The sequence below is a fragment of the Nomascus leucogenys genome, chromosome 17 (assembly GCF_006542625.1).
Source record: "Nomascus leucogenys isolate Asia chromosome 17, Asia_NLE_v1, whole genome shotgun sequence".
NCBI classification, from domain to species: Eukaryota; Metazoa; Chordata; class Mammalia; order Primates; family Hylobatidae; genus Nomascus; species Nomascus leucogenys.
Window position 1 is genome coordinate 36,760,021 of NC_044397.1, and position 19,571 is coordinate 36,779,591.

General features: G+C 45.6%; 1 protein-coding gene across 6 annotated transcripts in view; it reads left to right on the forward strand.

Annotated features, from left to right (window-relative positions):
• Positions 1 to 19,571, forward strand: part of CUX1 (cut like homeobox 1) — a 474,797-nt gene that overhangs the window by 297,295 nt on the left and 157,931 nt on the right. For all 6 annotated transcript variants that reach the window (XM_030796740.1, XM_030796741.1, XM_030796742.1 and 3 more), the window contains exons 7-8: positions 3,706 to 3,782; positions 7,204 to 7,270. In XM_030796740.1, the coding sequence (XP_030652600.1) occupies positions 3,706 to 3,782; positions 7,204 to 7,270 (144 nt within the window). The remainder of the gene's footprint in view (positions 1 to 3,705; positions 3,783 to 7,203; positions 7,271 to 19,571) is intronic.

The window sequence follows — 19,571 nt, forward strand, 5'->3', positions numbered from 1 at the left end:
GAGTGTGCATCACAGAGTCAAGGCTCGGACAGATGGGCAGACCCTTGACCCCACTGATACAGATTTGGTCCTAAGTAAATGCCTTTTAGGAAAGCACTCCTCACCAGTGAGTGATCAAGGGGGAAAACGCAAGCAATCTCAGTGCCCTGCCATGGAGAAATGGGTTAGTAAAAAGAAGGGACCATCCGTAACCTGGGATGTTATGTCACCATTAAAATATTAATAATAGGGAGAATTCATAGTAACGTGAGAAACGTACCTAATATAATATGAAGTCAAAACATGCGCCGTACAAAATTATTTACAGTGCAGTATGATTGTACATCTTCCTACAGCAAACTCATGCATTACCACAATGTGGAAATAAACACATATGGGAATTAAATATTATTAAGTTGACTTTTCTTGTTTTTTGAGACGGAGTCTTGCTCTGTCACCCAGGCTGGAATGCAGTCTCACAATCTCAGCTCACTGCAACCCTCCACTCCAGGTTGAAGTGATTCTCCTGCTTCAGCCCCCTGAGTAGCTGGGATTACAGGCGTGTGCCACCAAGCCTGGCTAATTTTTTAGTAGAGACAGGGTTTCACCATGTTGCTCAGGCTGGTTTCGAACTCCTGACCTCAGGTTACCCGCCCGCCTCACCTCCCGAAGTGCTAGGATTGCAGACATAAGTCACTGTGCCCAGCTCTTGACTTTTCAAATTAGGTAAAGGGATTAGCTATATTAAAATATACAATAACTGATTCTTAGAGGGAAGGGCTGAAGCTAGAATTTACTTCATTCACTGTGTGTGTGTGTGTGTGTGTGTGTGTGTGTGTGTGTGTGTGTGTGTGTGTGTGTTTTGAGACAGTCTCACTCTGTCACCTAGGCTGCAGTGCAGTGACACGATCTCAGCTCACTGCTACCTCCACCTCCTGGGTTCAAGCAGTTCTCCTGCTTCAGCCTCCCAGATAGCTGGTGTTACAGGTGCCCAACATCACACCCAGCTATTTTTTATATGTTTAGTAGAGACAGGATTTCACCATGTTGGCCAGGCTGGTCTTGAACTCCTGACCACAAGTGACCTGCCCACCTTAGCTTCCCAAAGTGCTGGGATTACAGACGTCATTCTTTATACCAAAAAATTGTTGATGGATCTAGGATTTAAATATTATAATTTTTTATTGTCACAAACATACTGGAAGAAAACTGGGGTACATATTCGTTTTTATTAATATGACTATGTAAAACTTAAAACAGATTCTCAAAAACAAATAATAACGTTTTAAAAGCATCAACAAACTGAGAAGAAATATTTGTACCATGTAAGACAAAAGGCTAATTTTCTTTATATACAAAGAGGTCTTCTAAATTAATAAGAACAAAATCCGCTCTACAAAAATAGGCAAAGGAGGTAAGCAGGCATTTCATACAAAGAGAAATAACATAGCTTTACTCAGCAGTAAAAATTTAAATTTGATTTTATCTTGTGTTGGCAGAGTATACAAAAACACACTTACATATTGTTGGTGGGAGTTTAAATTGGTGAAAGTTTTTTGTTGAGAAGTTTTTCACTATCTATCAAAACAAGAAAAGTGGCCAGGCGAGGTGGTTCATGCCTGCAATTTCAGCACTTTGGGAGGCAAAGGCAGGCGGATCACTTGAGGCCAAGAGTTTGAGACCAGCCTGGACAACATGGTGAAACCCTGTCTCTACTAAAAATACAAAAAACAGCCAGACTTGGTGGTGCACACCTGTAATCCCAGCTTCTTGGGAGGCTAAGGTATGAGAATTGCTTGAACCCAGGAGCAGACGTTGCAGTGAGCCGAGATCATGCCACTGCTCTCCAGCCTGGGTGACAGAACAAGACCCTGTCTCCAAAAAAAAAAAAAGAAAAAAGAAAAAAAATTGCAGATACCCTTTGGCCATTGTAATTCCTCTATTAGCATTTCATCCAACAGATTCACTCTCAAAATTGTACAACAATATCTCCACAATGATCATTGAGGGACTGTTCCGTAGAAAGAAACCTAGAAACAATCTGAGTGTCCACAGAGGCTTAAGTTAATTATTTAATAAGAATGAGGAAGAACTATGTTTGCTGGAATAGAACATTTCCAAAATACGGAGAGAAGTGAATAAGGGACCCCAGAATGTGGTGCATGTTGTGATCACCTTTGTATGAAAAGAACAGGGCAGGGAGATTATATTATACTGTAGTATATTAAACGCTTCTACTTCACTAGCCTATTTCATATTCATATTACACTATAGTATGCTACATATTAGTTCATACTATGCTATAGTATATTACATTCATTCATATTTTGCTATACTATGTGACATATTAATTTATATTGTGCTATAGTGTGTTACATATTCACATTATGCTATAGCATGTTACATATTAGTTCATATTACACCGTAGTATATTACATTAGTTCACATTCCACTATAGTATGTTACATATTAATTCATATTATGCTATAGCATGTTACATATTAGTTTGTATTACACTATAGCTCATTACGTGTTAGTTCACATTACGCCCTAGTGTGTTACACATTCGTTCATATTACACTCTAGTGTGTTACGTGTTAGTTCATATTACCCTATAACGTGTTACGTATTAGTTCATATTACACTATAGCTTATTACGTATTCGTTCATAGTACACTATCGTTTGTTACGCGTTAATTTCTATTATGCTATAGTGTGTTATGTGTTTGCTTATATTACACTATAGGCTGTTACGTATCATATGTTACATATTCATATTTTGCTATAGTATGTTACATATTTGTTCATATTACACTTTAGCCTGTTACATATGATGTCGTATTTCTGTACATGCAGAAACGTTTTAGAAAAATACAAAGGAACTCTATCTGAGGAGTGGAAATGAGCCAAGGAATAGTAAGAATCTTCCACTTTCCATGCTCTTGTCATATTTGATTACATCCCTGAGTGTCCATAATTGAAATACATGAAAATATTAGCAGTGCTTTTCTAGAAGTGATGAGAATTGGGGTGACTTTGTAAACTGTGTCATTTCTACTTTTCTGTATTCCCAGTTTATTATTATGAGAGCATATGTTATATTCATATGATATAAAAATAATAAACTTATTTTTGGAGGGTTTTTTTTTTTTCCAGATTAAGAGGAAGGAATGCTATTTATTGACCAGGGAATTCACTTAGAGATCCTGGGAAATCTGAATCTGTGGAATGCAGTTGCGAGCATTCACAATGTCCCCATTAGGTATTGCAGTTGCGTTTGCATTCCATCATAGCAGAGACGGAACAGCTGCCACATCTATTTAGTGCATCCTTTATTCCAACAAACTCCTTCATTGTGTCAGCAGAATGTAAATGGATCATTCTTCTTGGGCTAACTTCAGAAAACAATGAGTGCGTGATGATGATTTTTTTTTTCTTTTTAAAATCTGGCATTTCAAGAACAAATTACATTTAGGATAACCTTCTACGCCAGTTGCCACCCGTCAAGCCCCACGGGTTGCACACTTGCCGTGATGTGACACGCAGTTACAGAGTTGGGGTGTGGAAGCTGTGGGAGCGGGGCCCACGGCACACGTGTCGTTGCGGGCGGTGGCGCGCCTGCCGCCAGCTGAGCGCAGGGAGGGAGCTGAGCTCAGCCGAAAGGCACACGTGCATTTCAGTTGGTAAAGGAGATGACCAATTTGGCTTCATCCTCTTCCTTTGCAGAAAGCTGCAGGAGACACAGATGTCCACCACCTCAAAGCTGGAGGAAGCGGAGCATAAGGTTCAGAGCCTACAAACAGGTTTGATACTCTCCTTCCTAGTACCATGGATGTGGGGAGGACCCAGGGGAAGAGTTGGGTCGGCCCCCTGACCGCCCCGGTCCCCGCGGATACCTGTTGCTCTTCGGGGCCGTGGGAGCTGCCGGGAGCCCACGCTGAAGAATTCCGCAGCACGCCCGCCAGCTGCTGCGCCTCATTCCTCACTGACTTTGAGTTGTTAATGTAGAGGTGGGAGGATCTCAATTCCATTTTCATCCCTTCCACACGCCATCCTTGCTTCCTGCTCTTTTTCCAACAAACACGTCTAAATCACCAAACTGTCAAGGACTGACATTTCATTTGGAACAATAATAGAAAAAAAAAAAACTCACTTCTACCCTAAGTGAAGTTAAGGAGAACAGTAATTTCAGACCTTTAAAATTTAAAAGCCACCAAAAAAGGTTATGCTCAAGTTTTTACAGTATCTTTAAACTTCTTTCTCTCTCTCTCTCTCTCTTTTTTTTTTTTTTTTTTTTTTGAGATGGAGTCTCGCTCTGTCGCCCAGGGTGGAGTGCAGTGGCACGATCTCGGCTCACTGTAAGCTCCGCCTCCTGGGTTAATGCCATTCTCCTGCCTCAGCCTCCCGAGTAGCTGGGACTACAGGCGCCCGCCACCACGCCCAGCTAATTTTTTGTATTTTTATTAGAGACAGGGTTTCATCATGTTAACCAGGATGGTCTCAATCTCTTGACCTCATGATCCGCCTGCCTCAGCCTCCTAAAGTGCTGGGATTACAGGCGTGAGCCACCGCGCCCAGCCCTCTCTTTTTTATTTCTTTTTTTGTTTTGTTTTGGTTTTGGTTTTTGAGACAGGGCCTTGCTCTGTCACCCAGGCTGGGGTGCAGTGGCGTGATCTCAGGTCACTGCAACCTTTACCTCCATGAGCTCAAGCAGTCCTCCCACCTCAGCCTCCCCAGTAGCTGGGATTACAGATGCCCACCATCATGCCCGCCTAATTTTTGTATTTTTAGTAGAGATGAGGTTTCACCACATTGGCCAGTCCGGTCTCGATCTCCTGAGCTCAAGTGAGCCACCACGCCCAGCCTCTCTTTTTTATTTCTGAAAGAGAAGCATCACCATGTATTTCATTTAAATGTGTTTTTAAAATTTTATTATTTTTTTTGATGACCCAGAACTGAGCAGATTATTTAAATGTAGACAGACATCAGAAGTCATAATTCAACTTAAAACACAAATGACAAGAGTGGGAGAAAATAATCACAACAAATTTGACAAACGGATAATTAAAAAATGTAAAGGCTGCCAATCAGTCCGTTAAAGGAGAGAAACAGTGCAGTGGAACAATAAGTGAGGGATATGAACAGTCAGTTCACAGAAGAAATGCAAATGGAAACTACACATATGAAAAAATGCAAAGTTTTTTTACAGTCAGGGAGATGCAGATTCAATTAGTGAAAGACTGTTTTGCCTGTCAGACTGTCAGTATTTTTTAATTATGTATTTATTTATTTTTGAGATGGAGTCTCGCTCTGTTGCCCAGGCTAGAGTGAAGTGGCACGATCTCGGCTCACTGCAGCCTCTGCCTCCCAGGTTCAAGTGATTTTCCTGCCTCAGCCTCCTGAGTAGCTGGCATTACAGGCGCACACCACCATGCCCGGCTAATTTTTGTATTTTTACGAGGGTTCGCCGTGTTGGCCAGGCTGGTCTCGAACTCCTGACCTCAAGTGATCCACCTGCCTTGGCCTCTCAAAGTGCTAGGATTACAGGCGTGAGCCACTGCACCCGGCCTAATTTTTTATTTCATTTTAGAGACACAGTCTCCCTCTGTCGCTCAGGTTGGAGAGCAGTGATACAATCATAGCTCATTGCAGCCTCAAACTCCTGGGCTGAAGTGATCCTCCTGCCTCAGCCTCCCAAGTAGCTGGGACTGCAGGCACACACCACCACACATGGCTACTTTTTTTTTTTCATTATTTCTTTTATGGACATGGAGTCTCACTGTGTTGCCCAGGCTGGTCTTGAAGTTCTGGCCTCCGGCGATCCTCCCACCTCAGCATCCCAAAATGCTGGGGGATTACAGGTGTGGGCTACCGCACCTGGCCTTTAAAAAAAATATAGCAATTCTGGCCTGACAAAGACTTGTCAAAAATTATTGAAACATCCAATGTTGGTGAGGGTGAAGTGGTACTTATGGAATGGATGGGCATGGAAGGAGCCTCTTGGGAGGCCAGCTGGGTGGCATTTATGTAAAGCTCCAGTGCCCAAGCTGTTCAGCCAGCAGCTTCACTTCCAGGTATCCTGATGAGAGAACTGATGGTTATTGCCACTGCCTGCATCCACATGTGGAAGGACTCCCATACCATACTGCCCAGGGAAAAGAGCTAGTCTCAAGAAATATTCATACCATCCCATTTATGGGGGTAGAAAATAAAAAAAGATATATACACACACATATATACATGCAATTATGTATGAAAAATTTTTTTAATATAAAATACACTTTCTTTTATTTTGTTACACTTTTTTGAAACAAGTCTCGCTCTGTCACCCAGGCCTGGAGTGCAGTGGCATGATCTCAGCTCACTGCAACCTGCATCTCCAGGGTTCAAGCGATTCTCCTGCCTTATCCTCCCAAGTAGCCGGGATTACAGCCTATGCGCCACCATGCTTGGCTAATTTTTGCATTTTTAGTAGAAACAGAGTTTCGCCATGTTGGCCAGGCTGGTCTCAAACTCCTGACCTCAGGTGATCTGCCTGTCTCAGCCTCCCAAAGTGTGAGCCACCTCGCCCAGCCAGAAATAATAAAGTACACCTTAAAACGTGAAATCATCCAGGTGTGGTGGCCCACACCTGTAATCCCAGCCCTTTGGGAGGCCAAGGTGGGAGGATGACTTCAGGCCAGGAGTTCGAGACCAGCCTGGGCAACATAGCAAAACCCTGTCTCTACAACAGTGTTTTAAAATATTAGCCAAGTGTAGTGGCTTGCACCTGTAGTCCCAGCTACTTGGGAGGCTGAGGCAAGAGGATGGCTTGAGCCCAGGAGTTCAAGGATGCAGTAAGCTGTGATTGTGCCATTGTACTCCAGCCTGGGTGACAGAGTGAGAAAACTTGTCTCTTAAAAATGGAAGGGAAAGAAAGAAAGAAGGAAGGGAGAGTGGGAAAGAAGGAAGGGAGGGAGGAAGGGAGGGAGGGAGGAAACTGTTAACATTGGTTCTGTCTTTGTAGGTGCTTGGGATTAGATGAGGCAGAAATGAAAGGGGATTTCCTATTCAATTTTTTATATTTTCATTATCTTGGCCTCTTTTGTGTTTCTTTAATCTTTATTTTTCCACACACCTCGCTCTTCACAGAAATCTTTGCCTCTTTTGAAATGGGAATAGATTACCTGTGTATGCATTCTTTTAAAATTTCATTTAAATAGTTAGTAATTCTTTGCCTTTCAGCCCTGGAAAAAACTCGAACAGAATTATTTGACCTGAAAACCAAATACGATGAAGAAACTACTGCAAAGTAAGTCTCTCTGCTTGGCCTCCCTTATCTGTATGCATTTCTCACCTGATTTTGCTTGAGTAGGGCAGGATCGAGAAGGTTCTTGACCTCTGTGCTGCTGCAGGGACACAGTGTATTTCCCATGAGTTACTCGCGTCGGTTCAATGCACGTTCTAGCACTCACGGGTAATCAATCCTTCCAACAAACTTCTTTCCTTCTTTATTGTGAATGCTGGTCACTGCTATGCCTTCTGCCATGAAAATTTGGGAGTTAGTTTATATAAGATGTGACACATGGGACATTTTTTGTGTGGAGTTGGGTCTGGGTAAATCACATGTCTTTTTCACTGGGCCACAGTTCTTCATTTCTCCCAGGGCCCTTTAGGAAGGCCTGCCCCAGAATAAGCACATTCCCATGCAGGCGTAGGGGTTCATGTCATACCTAACAATGCTAGGTGTGGATATATGGATAGACACAGATTCGGGCAGGCAGAGTCACAAAAGGCCAAGTTCCTACCCAGCTCTCGTCCAAAGGAAATTAGATGTGTCCACTGCAAGTGTCCTTTTTACCAGCCCATCTTTCATGCAGAACACCAGCAAGGAAGAAATAATAATCAACATAAATCATGAAAAGATGAAGAAATGGCAGAAATTGCTCCTAGCCATTGCCTCCTCTACCAAATTCCCGGGGGGGCGATGCCAGGCTAGAGTTTGAACCCCTTTTTCCTGTTCTGGAAGGCTCTTGCCATCTTCTGTGGAAACACACACGCGTGTTTACTGCCGTGTCTCTTGGGTTTCCATATTCCAGTTACAAAGGTCCCTGCACTGGGCTCACACAGTGCTTCCGTGGGCATCGGCAAGAAGATGAGTGCTTCTGAATGGCGCCACTGTCCCGCCAGGCTCCAGCTCTGTATGGGGTGCTGGCACTTACTGTCCCTCTGCCCCATCTCACGTGACCTTGGGCTTTGAGGGTGCTGCTGGATCTGTTGCTTTCAGGATGCTGTATGGGGTTCTTGGCCCTTTGCTCTGAGTCGTTTAGTAGCCCGAGACCTCGAGAGCCCAGCTTCCCACCCTGGTGGTCAGAACGGATTCTGATCATGAGTATGAAACTTACAAAGACTAAAACATCACCACTAGATCAGCTACTCTCTTCTCTCAATTACTTCTGCTTGGACCTGATTAAGCAACTTACTTACTTGCACTAAGTAAGTTGTTTTTCTCAGTAAATCTGATTTTTAAAAATTACTATATTTCACCGGGCATGGTGGTGTGCACCTGTAGTGCCAGCTACTTGGGAGCCTGAGGTGGGAGGATCACGTGAACCCAGGAGTTGAGGCTGCAGTGAGCTATGATCGTACCACTGCACTCCAGCCTGGGCAGCAGAGCAAGACCCTGCCCCCAAAAAAATTTTAAAAATTTTTTTTAGTTTTAAAAAACATGTCAGGGGCTGACTGTCCTTCACATAAAAATTAGCCCTGTCTCAGGACTGTAGCTGAGAGGGCAGTGGCTCTCTTGGGGTGTGCCCCACCTGCCCTCTGAAGTAAGAAACATTCTTGTCTCCCCAGTGGTGAGCCAGGCCAAGGGGCGTGGTGTGCACGAAGGGAAAGAGACTCACTCGGTTAGATGATAGGCGCATGGCTCAGAGATAATAGATTCATTCATTGATTCAACAGATGTTCACAGAGGCTTCTTCTGTGTCTTGCCCTGTGCAAATTCTGAGACTTTTATGGCTCCATGGGGAGACGGGCCATTGCAATCCAGCATGCCCAGTGCTGCAGTCAAGGGGATGGGGTACTGACTGTCAGCAGGTCAGACAGGGAGCCTACAGGTGGCAGGCAGGGCACCCGCATTGGGATAGTCAAAGGAGAGTTTGGCAGGGTGCAGTGGCTCACGCCTGTAATCCCAGCACTTTGGGAGGCCGAGGCAGGTGGATCACCTGAGATCAGGTGTTCGAGACCAGCCTGGCCAACATGGCAAAACCCCGTCTCTACTAAAAATATAAAAATCAGCTGGGCATGGTGGCGTGTGCCTATAACCCCAGCTACTGAGGTGGCTGATGCAGGAGAATCGCTTGAACTCGGGAGGCAGATTGCAATGAACCGAGATAGCACCACTGCACCCCAGCCTGGACTACAGAGCCAGACTCCATCGCAAAAAAAAAAAAAAAAACAGTCAATATTGGCCCTATTTGCAGAGGTGCAGTTCCTAGGCTCATAGTACCGGCAGGGTTTCCATGCCTGGGTTTGAATGAGCCAGAGGGGGGAAAGATAGCTAGAGCCTGAAGGTGAGGGCCCCCTTGAGGGGAGCCGTGGCCTTGGGGAGGGGAGAGGGACCCAGGGCAGCGCCAGGGACCCCTTACCTGATCCCTTCTCTCCTCCCACCAGCCAGGGGAGCTGGGGAAGGGCATAGTACATCCCTGGCACCAGGGGAGCACAGGGAAAGAATTGTCAAGGAAGTCTTCCTAAAGAGGGTGGTATGGGATTCGGGATTGGAAGATGAGTCAAGTCAGGGTTTGCAGAGGTTTGTGAAGATGCAAGCCTGGCGAAGCCTGTCTTGGGGAGGACCGTCCAGAGGTTCCAAACGATTTGCCTGTGGGGTAGGATGGGTGCAGCCTGGCGGGGCATTTCCCACATCAGAAACGGTCTGACACTGACAAAGGCAGCCTAGGACCAACCACGTACTGTAATAGTTCCCGGAGTAAGTCATCCCCCAAAAATGCAGAGAATGGCCTGAGAGAATTGGATCTTGGCTACTTTCTTTTAACTTTGGAGGCCATGGACTCATTCTGAGACCTCCCCCTCTGCCTTTCCCTCCCCTTTTATTTTCCAGGACAGATTTGTTACTATTCCACCTGCTTCAAGTCCAACCTACATGTATTTTATTAGACCAGACATGTTTTCATTCATGCTTATGAATATAAGCCCCTTGGGGGCAAATCTTTTCACATATGGTCTTACAGCATTTCAAAAATAACTTCTTTCCCCTCTTTTGAAGGAGGGATTCTTAGGGGCAGGCACAGTGGTTCATGCCTGTAATCCCAGCACTTTGGGAGGCTGAGGCGGGCGGCTCACTTGAGCCCAGGAGTTCAAGACCAGCCTGGGCAACATGGTGAAACCCTGTCTCTACAAAAAATACAAAAATTATCCCAGTGTAGTAGCTCCTAACTGTAGTCCCGGCTACTTATGGGGCTGAAGTGGGAGGATTGCTTGAGCCCAGGAGGTTGAGGCTGCAGTGAGCCTAGATTATACCACTGTACTCCAACCTGCAAGACCCTGTCTCAAAAAAAAAAAAGGAGGGATTCTTAAATATTTGTTGATGGGAATTGGAGAGGCATGAAGGAAGATGGGTTTTGGAGAAAGACTGACTTGGGAGTGATTCACTAGGGTCCACTACCAGCTCTCTGCGTGACCCTGAATGAGCTATGAGCTGTCCATCTCCCTTTCTGACGTGTACAATGGGCATACCAGAAGTCAAGTCACTGGGTGGTTTTTGTTGTTGTTGTTGTTGTTGTTGCTGTTGTTGTTTTGAGATGGAATCTTGCTCTGTCGTCTAGGCTGGAGTGCAGTGGTGCGATCTCGGCTTACTACAACCTCCGCCTCCTGAGTTCAAGCGATTCTCCTGCTTCAGCCTCCCAAGTAGCTGGGATTACAGGCGTGCGCCACCACATCCAGCTAATTTTTATATTTTTAGTAGAGACAGGGTTTCACCATGTTAGCCAGGATGGTCTTGATCTCTTGACCTCATGATCTGCCCGCCTCAGCCTCTGAAAGTGCTGGGATTACAGGTGTGAGCCACCGCACCCGGCATGCTGGGTGGTTTTAAAGAGGAATGGGATGTGTGTGTACAGCACCTGGCATGGTGAGAGTCTGAGGCTAAGCTGTCGACAGATAGAAGCTATTCACAGCAAGCTCAGAGCAGGACGTGGTATGCGTTTCTGAAATTAACGGCCTTGGAGGAAATTGACCTTCACCGCATCACCACGACGGACTGGGCCCACATTGCCTGTCTGTCTTGGGGAGATGTCACAGGGTACCCATCCCTCTTCCCTGTTTTGGAGAGAAGCCCGCAGGTCTGTGGCACTGAGGCTGCTCCGAGACCCCGGTTTATCGTGAGCAGTTATCACCATGCGTCAGCTGGGACAGCACGGGCTGACTGTGGCGGAGACAACGGCAGTAAAGTTTTCCATGTGTAGGCTTGAAGCAAAATGTAATTAGCCTTTATGTGCAGAACAAGGGCCCATTGATGAATACAGCTGGTCTTTGTTTTGTCCTGTCGTTGAGAGTGGGAGGTAAAAGTGTTCTTCTTCATGTTTATTAATGCAAGATTCCTTAGACAAATGGCAAGCACAGTTTAATATTTGTTGGAATATGGGGGCTTTGCCAAAACAGTTGTTGTGTAAGAGGATTGCAAGGTTTCCGATTATAACCATTTCTGGGTTAAATAAATGAATTATTTCTGCCCTTTTTTTCTTTTTTGAATTTTTTTTTAGAGTCAGGGTCTCACTGTGTTGCCCAGAGTGGCCTCAAACCCCTGGCCTCAGGTGATCCTCCCACCTTAGCCTCTCAAAGTGCTGGGATTACAGGCATGAGCCACTATGCCTGACATTCTTTTTTCTTTAGTTAAAAACATATCTCCTTCTAAGATGGTCACCCTGTGTACAGATCTTCCCACTTCTCTTGGCAAATGGAGATTTACCACCCTGGTAGCCTTAACCTTGGAGACTCTAGCAAAGGAACATGGTGTGGATTTTAACATCTAAACAATTCCTTGGGATGGATGGCCGTGGAGGTGGCAGATCCTGGAATCACGCAGCAGCAGCCGGCCCAGAGAGAGGCCTGGGCATCCCTCACCGCCCCAAGTTCTTGCATCCATCTCCTGCAGCTGTTCCTTACTTGATCTTGGGTTTGGGTTGCTACTGCACCCTCCAGCAGGAATGTCGCCCTCCCAGCCAAGTGGCTAGTGTTCCGGGCAAAAGTGCAGGAATTCCCATTTTTGCTGAAGTCCACGATCCCATGCCCTGTCCCCACGAATCTGGATTGGAAAAGGAGTTCCAGCTGCAATACACACAGTCAGCTTCTTGAATTCCTCCCCACTCGTGGGCCGAGGCACTGAGCCTTGATGAAAGAAAATATTGAATTGCACTGAAATACTACATTTTTTATAGCTAATGTTAGTCTTAGGAGAATTTGCACCTCCCAAACCTTTCCTGCCAGTAAAATTCGTATTTCTTAAGGTTACTCATGTTGTATTCCTAGCCTATATGCTTTTTTCAAAGAACGACATTGTATATACACATACTTACATAGTACGGTTACAAAAGAGACATTTACGAGGAACTTCACTTGGGTTAATTTTAGAGTATTTTCTTTATAACGTGTATATAACCAGCGCTTTGTCACAAAATACAGCATGCTCTGAAACAGCAGAAAACTTTCCCGTAGCTAACTCAGCATTGGGGAGCCTCTACGCTTCTTTGGAGGGATAGAGAACTCCAGGTCCCAAAAGAGGACATAAGACAGAATTTGAAAAGGGGAGGAGGCTGGGCACGGTGGCTCACACCTGTCATCCCAGCACTCTGGGAGACCGAGGTGGGAGGATCACTTGAGCCCAAGAGTTCGAGACCAGCCTGGGCAACATAGTGAGACCCCATCTCTACCAAAAAATACAAAAATTAGCTGGGTGTGGTGTTGTGTCTTTAGTTCCATTTACTTGGGAGGCTGAGTTGGAAGGTTCGCTTGAGCCTGGAAGTTCCAGCCTGTAGTAAGCTCTGATTGCATCACTGTTCTCCAGCCTGGGTGACAGAACGAGAGCCCATCTCAAAAATAATTTTTAAAAGGAGAGGAGGAGGATACCAGCAGTTCAAGACACAACTGTCTGCATGGCAAATGTGGATGGGATGGATACTTTCTTTTTATTTTATTTTTTATTTTTTTGAGACAGGGTCTCTCTCAGTTATTCAGGCTGGAGTGCAGTGGTGCGATCATGGCTCACTGCAACCTCCACCTCCCGGGTTCAAGTGATTCTTCTGCCTCAGCTGCTGGAGGAGCTGGGATTACAGCTTGTGCCACCATGCCTGGCTAATTTTTGTTTTTTGGTTTTTTTATTTTTATTTTTTTTGAGACTGAGTCTCGCTCTATTGCCCAGGCTGGAGTGCAGTGGCACAATCTTGGCTCACTGCATCCTCCACCTCCCAGGTTCAAGCGATTCTCCTGCCTCAGTCTTCCAAGTAACTGGAATTGCAGGCATCTGCCACCACACCCAGCTAATTTTTTTATTTTTTAGTAGAGATGAGGTTTCGCCATGTTGGCCAGGCTGGTCTCGAACTCCCAGACTGAAGTGATCTGCCCGCCTTGGCCTCCTGAAGTGCTGGGATGACAGGCATGAGCAGCTGGGATGGATATTTTGTTTACATACTGTTCTGGACTATTTCACTATGATTTCCTGAGTGTTATCTTGTTTGCCCTTTCATGAAGTCATTGGGGCAGCTTTTATTGTGCCCATTGCATGGATGAGGAAGCAGTCCCAGGAACACGCATAGTCACACCCCGGACCTGGTCCTTTAGGCTCAAATTCCAGTGCTCTTTGCTTGAGACCACGGCGGTCTTCAAAGCCCCTTTCTGGTGCCAGCTTTGTAATCAAGCAGCAAAGGTGAGGGCTAGCCAGGTAAAGGCAGGCATTCCTGGGGGGTTCAGCCTTTCCCAGCCTCACAAGCCCCCATTGTATTTACCCTAGCAGATTGATTTTTCCCTTTTTGAACAATAATTCCGCATGAAAGACTCACCGAACTGGGGCCAGGTAGAGCCCAGTTGACTAAACCTGAGAATCACCCAACTGTCTTGACCATCATACTTAGACAAATATTGCATCCCCTGATTGAATTTGAAAAGGGCAACTTAAGCATCCTGAAAATAGTCTGTCTGCTGTACCTTTAAGAATGTAAAATTTTCTATTTCCTGTCTTTTTGATGAGTCATCAGTTTCCAGTACGAGTTGCTGTAATTACCCTGGTTGGATTAATTTCCCTAAAAATAGAGAAGCAGCCACTTTCATGGTTTTCGGAGTATGGACTTGAATAAAGAACCTCCTGTCCCCTAAACCTTAGAGAGCACTAAATCAGACTTGCAGGGAAAAACCAATGGCCTTTTTTTTTTTTTCTTCCTGTGTCTTATCTCCAAAAGGGCTTGTGGGTTTTGTAGAATTCTTGGGATTTTTTTCATCTGCGTACAAGTATTTTGCTCCACACCTAAAAATTGATGCCAGGGTGAGCCCTGAAGGATTTTCCTTGTCTTTTGTACTAACACCAGTTGTCTTGGCCCACTCTGAATAGTACAACCATGACCTGGTGTCTCCCCAGGCTGGGGGCTAGACACAAATAAGGGGGTGGCTTCATAGTTCCAAGTCCAGGTAGAAATTCCTCTGAGCGCTGAAGATTCTTTGCCTGTTCTGTGGACCCCAGACATGGCTAGGAAGTGTAATTGACATGTAATAGACATGTCTATTGCAAAGCATCAGTGAGAATTGCCAAACTTTACTCCTCTCCTTCATTGATGTTTAGGGAAGGCCTGCTTTACCATAGTAGGTGTAGTGTCAGGTGCTGGAACAATAGAGTAAAGATAGGGTGGGAGGGGGCTTACAGACATCACATGCACACACACAGGCTCACACACTCTGTACACATAGAGAGGCAGCTGGGCACGGTGGCTCACACCTGTAATCCCAGAACTCTGGGAGGCCGAGACGGGTGGATCACCTGAGGTCAGAAGTTCAAGACCAGACCAGCCAACATGGTGAAACCCCGTCTCTACTAAAAATACAAAAATTAGCCGGGTGTGGTAGCGCATGCCTGTAATCCCAGCTACACGGGAGGCTAAGGTAGGAGAATCGCTTGAACTCAGGAGGCAGAGGTTGCAGTGAGCCAAGATTGCGCCACTGCACTCCAGCCTGGGCAATAGAGTGAGACTCTGTCTCAAAAATAAAAAATAAAAAAAAATTGCCGGGCGCGGTGGCTCACGCCTGTAATCCCAGCACTTTGGGAGGCCAAGGTGGGTGGATCACGAGGTCAGGAGATTGAGACCATCCTGGCTAACACGATGAAACCCCGTCTCTACTAAAAATACAAAAATGTGGCAGGCGCCTGTAGTCCCAGCTACTCGAGAGGCTGATGCAGAAGAATGGTGTGAACCCGGGAGGCGGAGCTTGCTGTGAGCAGAGATCTTGCCACTGCACTCCAGCCTGGGCAACAGAGCGAGACTCCATCTCAAAAAAAACAGAGAGGCACTGTGCATGTGTCCATGTGTATAAACATGTTTGTGAATATAAACATGCAATCAGTTTTTTAAAAATTTTTATCATACAGTCTCTCAACCAGTCCTACTGCTTTTATTTATTTATTTATTTATTTTGAGACAGGGTCTCACTCTGTCACCCAGGCTGGAGTACAGTGATGCAATCTTAGCTCACTATAACCTCCACCTCCTGGTTTCAAACGATTTTCCCACCTCAGCCACCCAAGTAGCTGGTATCACAGGTGTGTACCACCACACCCGGCTAATTTTTGTATTTTTAGTAGAGACGGGCTTTCACCATGTTACCTAGGCTGGTCTCGAACTCCTGAGCTCAAGTGATCCACCCATCTCGGCCTCCCAAAGTGTGGGATTACAGGCATTAGCCACCACGCCTGGCCAATAAAGCAATCATATTCATCCAGCATCCTTTGAGAGGGTAGAGAAAATCATTATTCACAGACTGTCACCTGGGTTTAGTGTGCATTCCTACAGATTTTATCTATTTAAGAGATCCTTAAAGTTTTTCTGATTCACTGTTAAGTTAAGCCTAGGGATCTTGCAGCGTATATGTAAAGGAAATGGGTAATGGACTGTTGAGTGAATACAGTGTATAGATGGTAGCACATATGGTGATCTGTGAAATGGGGGTGTCATGACACACCCCTTCCTGCATCCCAGAATTGTGGGGGTCAGGGCAGATAACGGGCGTTTCTGCAGCCTGCATAGCAGTGCCAAATGCAGGCTGCAATCAGCAATGTCACTGCTGGGTATTTATCCAAAGAAAGGAAATGGCTGTGTTGCAGGCATGCCTGCACTCACACGTTTATCACAGCGCTATTCACACAGCAGCCTAGATGCGGAAGTGACCTATGTGCCCAGCTTCAGATGAATGGATGAAGAAAACGTGATGTAGATCCACAGCAGAATACGATGGAGCCTTACGAAAGGAAATCCTGCCATTTGCAACAACAACATGGATTCATCTGGGGGGCGTTACATTAAGTGAAATGAACCAGGCACAGAAAGACGAACACCACAAGATCGCACTCATGTAGACTCTAAACGTTGATCACATAAAACTTAAGAATGGTGGTTACCAGGGGGTGAGGAGAGGTTGGTTAAATGATACACATTTATAGGTAGACAGGAGGAATAAGTTTGAGAGATGTATTAGACAGTGACGATAGTTAATGCCGATATATTGTAAAATAAATGTGGATAGAATTTTTTTTTTTTTTTTTTTGAGACAGAGTCTCCCTGTGTCACCCAGGCTGGAGTGCAGTGGCATGATCTCGGCTCACTGCAACCTCTGCCTCCTGGGTTCAAGCGATTCTTATGTCTCAGCCTCCCAAGTATCTGGGACTACAGGCACAGGACACCACGCCCAGCTAATTTTTGTCTTTTTAGTAAAGACAGGGTTTCACCATGTTGGCCAGGCTGGTCTCGATCTCCTGACCTCAGGTGATCCACCCACCTTGGCCTTCTAAAGTGCTGGGATTACAGGCATGAGCCACCGTGTCTGGCCCCATTTTTTAAGTGTTGACTGAAAACTACGTCAAAAGAGGGCCTTTATCCCACGCTCTGTACACCACAGGCTTAGCACATAGTGGCTGTGCAGGAACTCTTGAGCCTTCCCCGTGATGATGAGTGGGTCAGGGTTACCGCAGAGCTGAACGGCCTCTGTAGCGTTCAGCCTGCAGCCTGCCCAGTGAGGATGTTTGTGCTCTGGAAAGGTAAACTCAGGATGCTGTTGGCTCCTAAGCAGAAAGCAGGCACCACCCAGCCTTCAAGTGCTTTAACAGTGAAGAGTTAGGACGGAGGCCCAGCCTGAAACATTCACGCCACCTTCTGCCCCCAGTAAAATTCCTTAAAGCTATGAGGTTCTGACTCACCACGGGGAGTCCCTGGCCGCCGCTGGGAGGGCCTTGGCCACGCAAATCTCAGTGACATAGCACGTCTTATTTGCTTCAGAAGTGGCAGAGGAGAAAGCGACTTGCCTCACGCTGCCTGGTTCCACCAAGGGACCTTGTGAAGAGATGCGGGAAGGCTGGCAGAAAGGAGAACCGTCCTTCCTGTGGGATACTCCCGAGATCGCACCACTCCACTCCAGCCTGAGTGACAAGAACAAAACTCTATCTCAAAAAATAAATAAATAAACAGGCCCTGTACATGTGTCCCTGTACATAAACATGTTTATGAATATACATAAATAATTTTTTTAAAAAAATTTTATCATGCAGTCTCAGCCAGTCCTACTGTTTTTTATTTTATTTTATTTTATTTTATTTATTTTTTTGAGACAAGGTCTCACTCTATCACCCAGGCTGGAGTGCGGTGATTCAATCTTGGCTCACTACAACCTCCGCCTCCTGGGTTCAAGCAATCTTCCCACCTCAGCCACCCAAGTAGCTGGAATTATAGGCTGTTTCCTTTTATATGACATTATTTTCCCTTTTTTATTTTATTTTATTTTTGAGACAGAGTCTCACTCTGTTTCCCAGGCTGGAGTACAATGGTGCGATCTTGGCTCACTGCAACCTCTGCCTCTTGGGTTCAAGCGATTCTGCGGCCTCAGCCTCACGAGTACCTGGGACTACAAGTGTGCACCACCACTTCCAGCTGTGTGTGTGTGTGTGTGTGTGTATATATGTGTGTGTATTTTTTGTAGAGACGGGGTTTTATCATGTTGGCCAGGCTGGTCTTGAACTCCTGGTCTCAAGTGATCCGCCCACCTTGGCCTCCCAAAGTGCTGGGATTACAGGCGTGAGCTACCGCGCCCGGCCCATGACATTATTTTTAAGTACAAAAGCCATACATGTTTACTATACAAAATTTAGAAAATTCTCAAAGATTTTTTTAAAGGAAGCAGATCATCACTCATAATCCCACAGCAAAGATGATCATTGTTAACATTTTGGCCTATTTCCATAGTCTTTTTTTCTATACAGATTGTTCCTTACAATGGCATTATGTCCCCCGGAACCCATCGTAACTTGTAAATACCTTAAGTCTAAAATGCGTTTGGCACACCTAACCTAAACGTCATAGCTTAGCCTCGCCTATTTTAAACGTGCTCAGAACACCCACATTAATTAGCCTACAGTTAGGCAAAATCATCTAACACAGCTGTCCCCAACCTTTTTGGCATCAGGGACCAGTTTCGTGAAAGACAGTTTTTCCATGGACCAGTGCAGTGTGGGGCACGATTCAGGATGATTCAAGCACGTTCTATTTATTGTGCACTTTATTACTATGACATTGTAATATATAATGAAATAATTCTACAACTCACCATCCATGTAGAATCAGTGGGAGCCCTGAGCTGCTTTTTCTGCAACTAGACGGTCCCATCTGGGGGTGATGGGAGACAGTGACAGATCATCAGGCATTAGATTCTCCTAAGGAGTGTGCAGCCTGGATCCCTCACATGCGCAGTTCACAGTAGGGTTTGCGCTCCTGTGAGAATCTAATGCTGCTGCTGATCTGACAGGAGGCAGAGCTCAAGCAGTCATGAGAGCAATGGGGAGCAGCTGTAGATACAGATGAAGCTTCCCTCCTGCAGCACATCTGCTGTGTGGCCCAGTTCCTAACAGGCCACAAATGTGGCCCAGGTACTGGGGACCCCGATCTATATAGTGCTTTCTTTTTTCTTTTTACGAGATAGGGTCTCACCCTGTCACCCAGACTGCAGGGCAGTGGCACTATCAGAGCTCACTGCAGCCTCCAACTCCTGGGCTTGAGCGAGCCTCCCACCTCAGCCTCCCGAGTAGCTAGGACTGCAGGTGTGCACCCTACCCCAGGCCGGTTTTGTATTTTTTGTAGAGACAGGGTCTTGCCGTGTTGCCCAGGCTGGTTTTGAACTCCTGGGCTCAAACAATCCTCCCACCTTGGCCTCCCAAAGTGCTGGGTGGGATTATAGGAATGAGCGACTTCGCCCAAACTCATCTGTTTTTTACCAGTGGCATAGACTGATAACATGATTTTGATTTCTAGGGTTTATTTTGTTTTTTTTTTTTAACCTGACATGTTGTAAATATT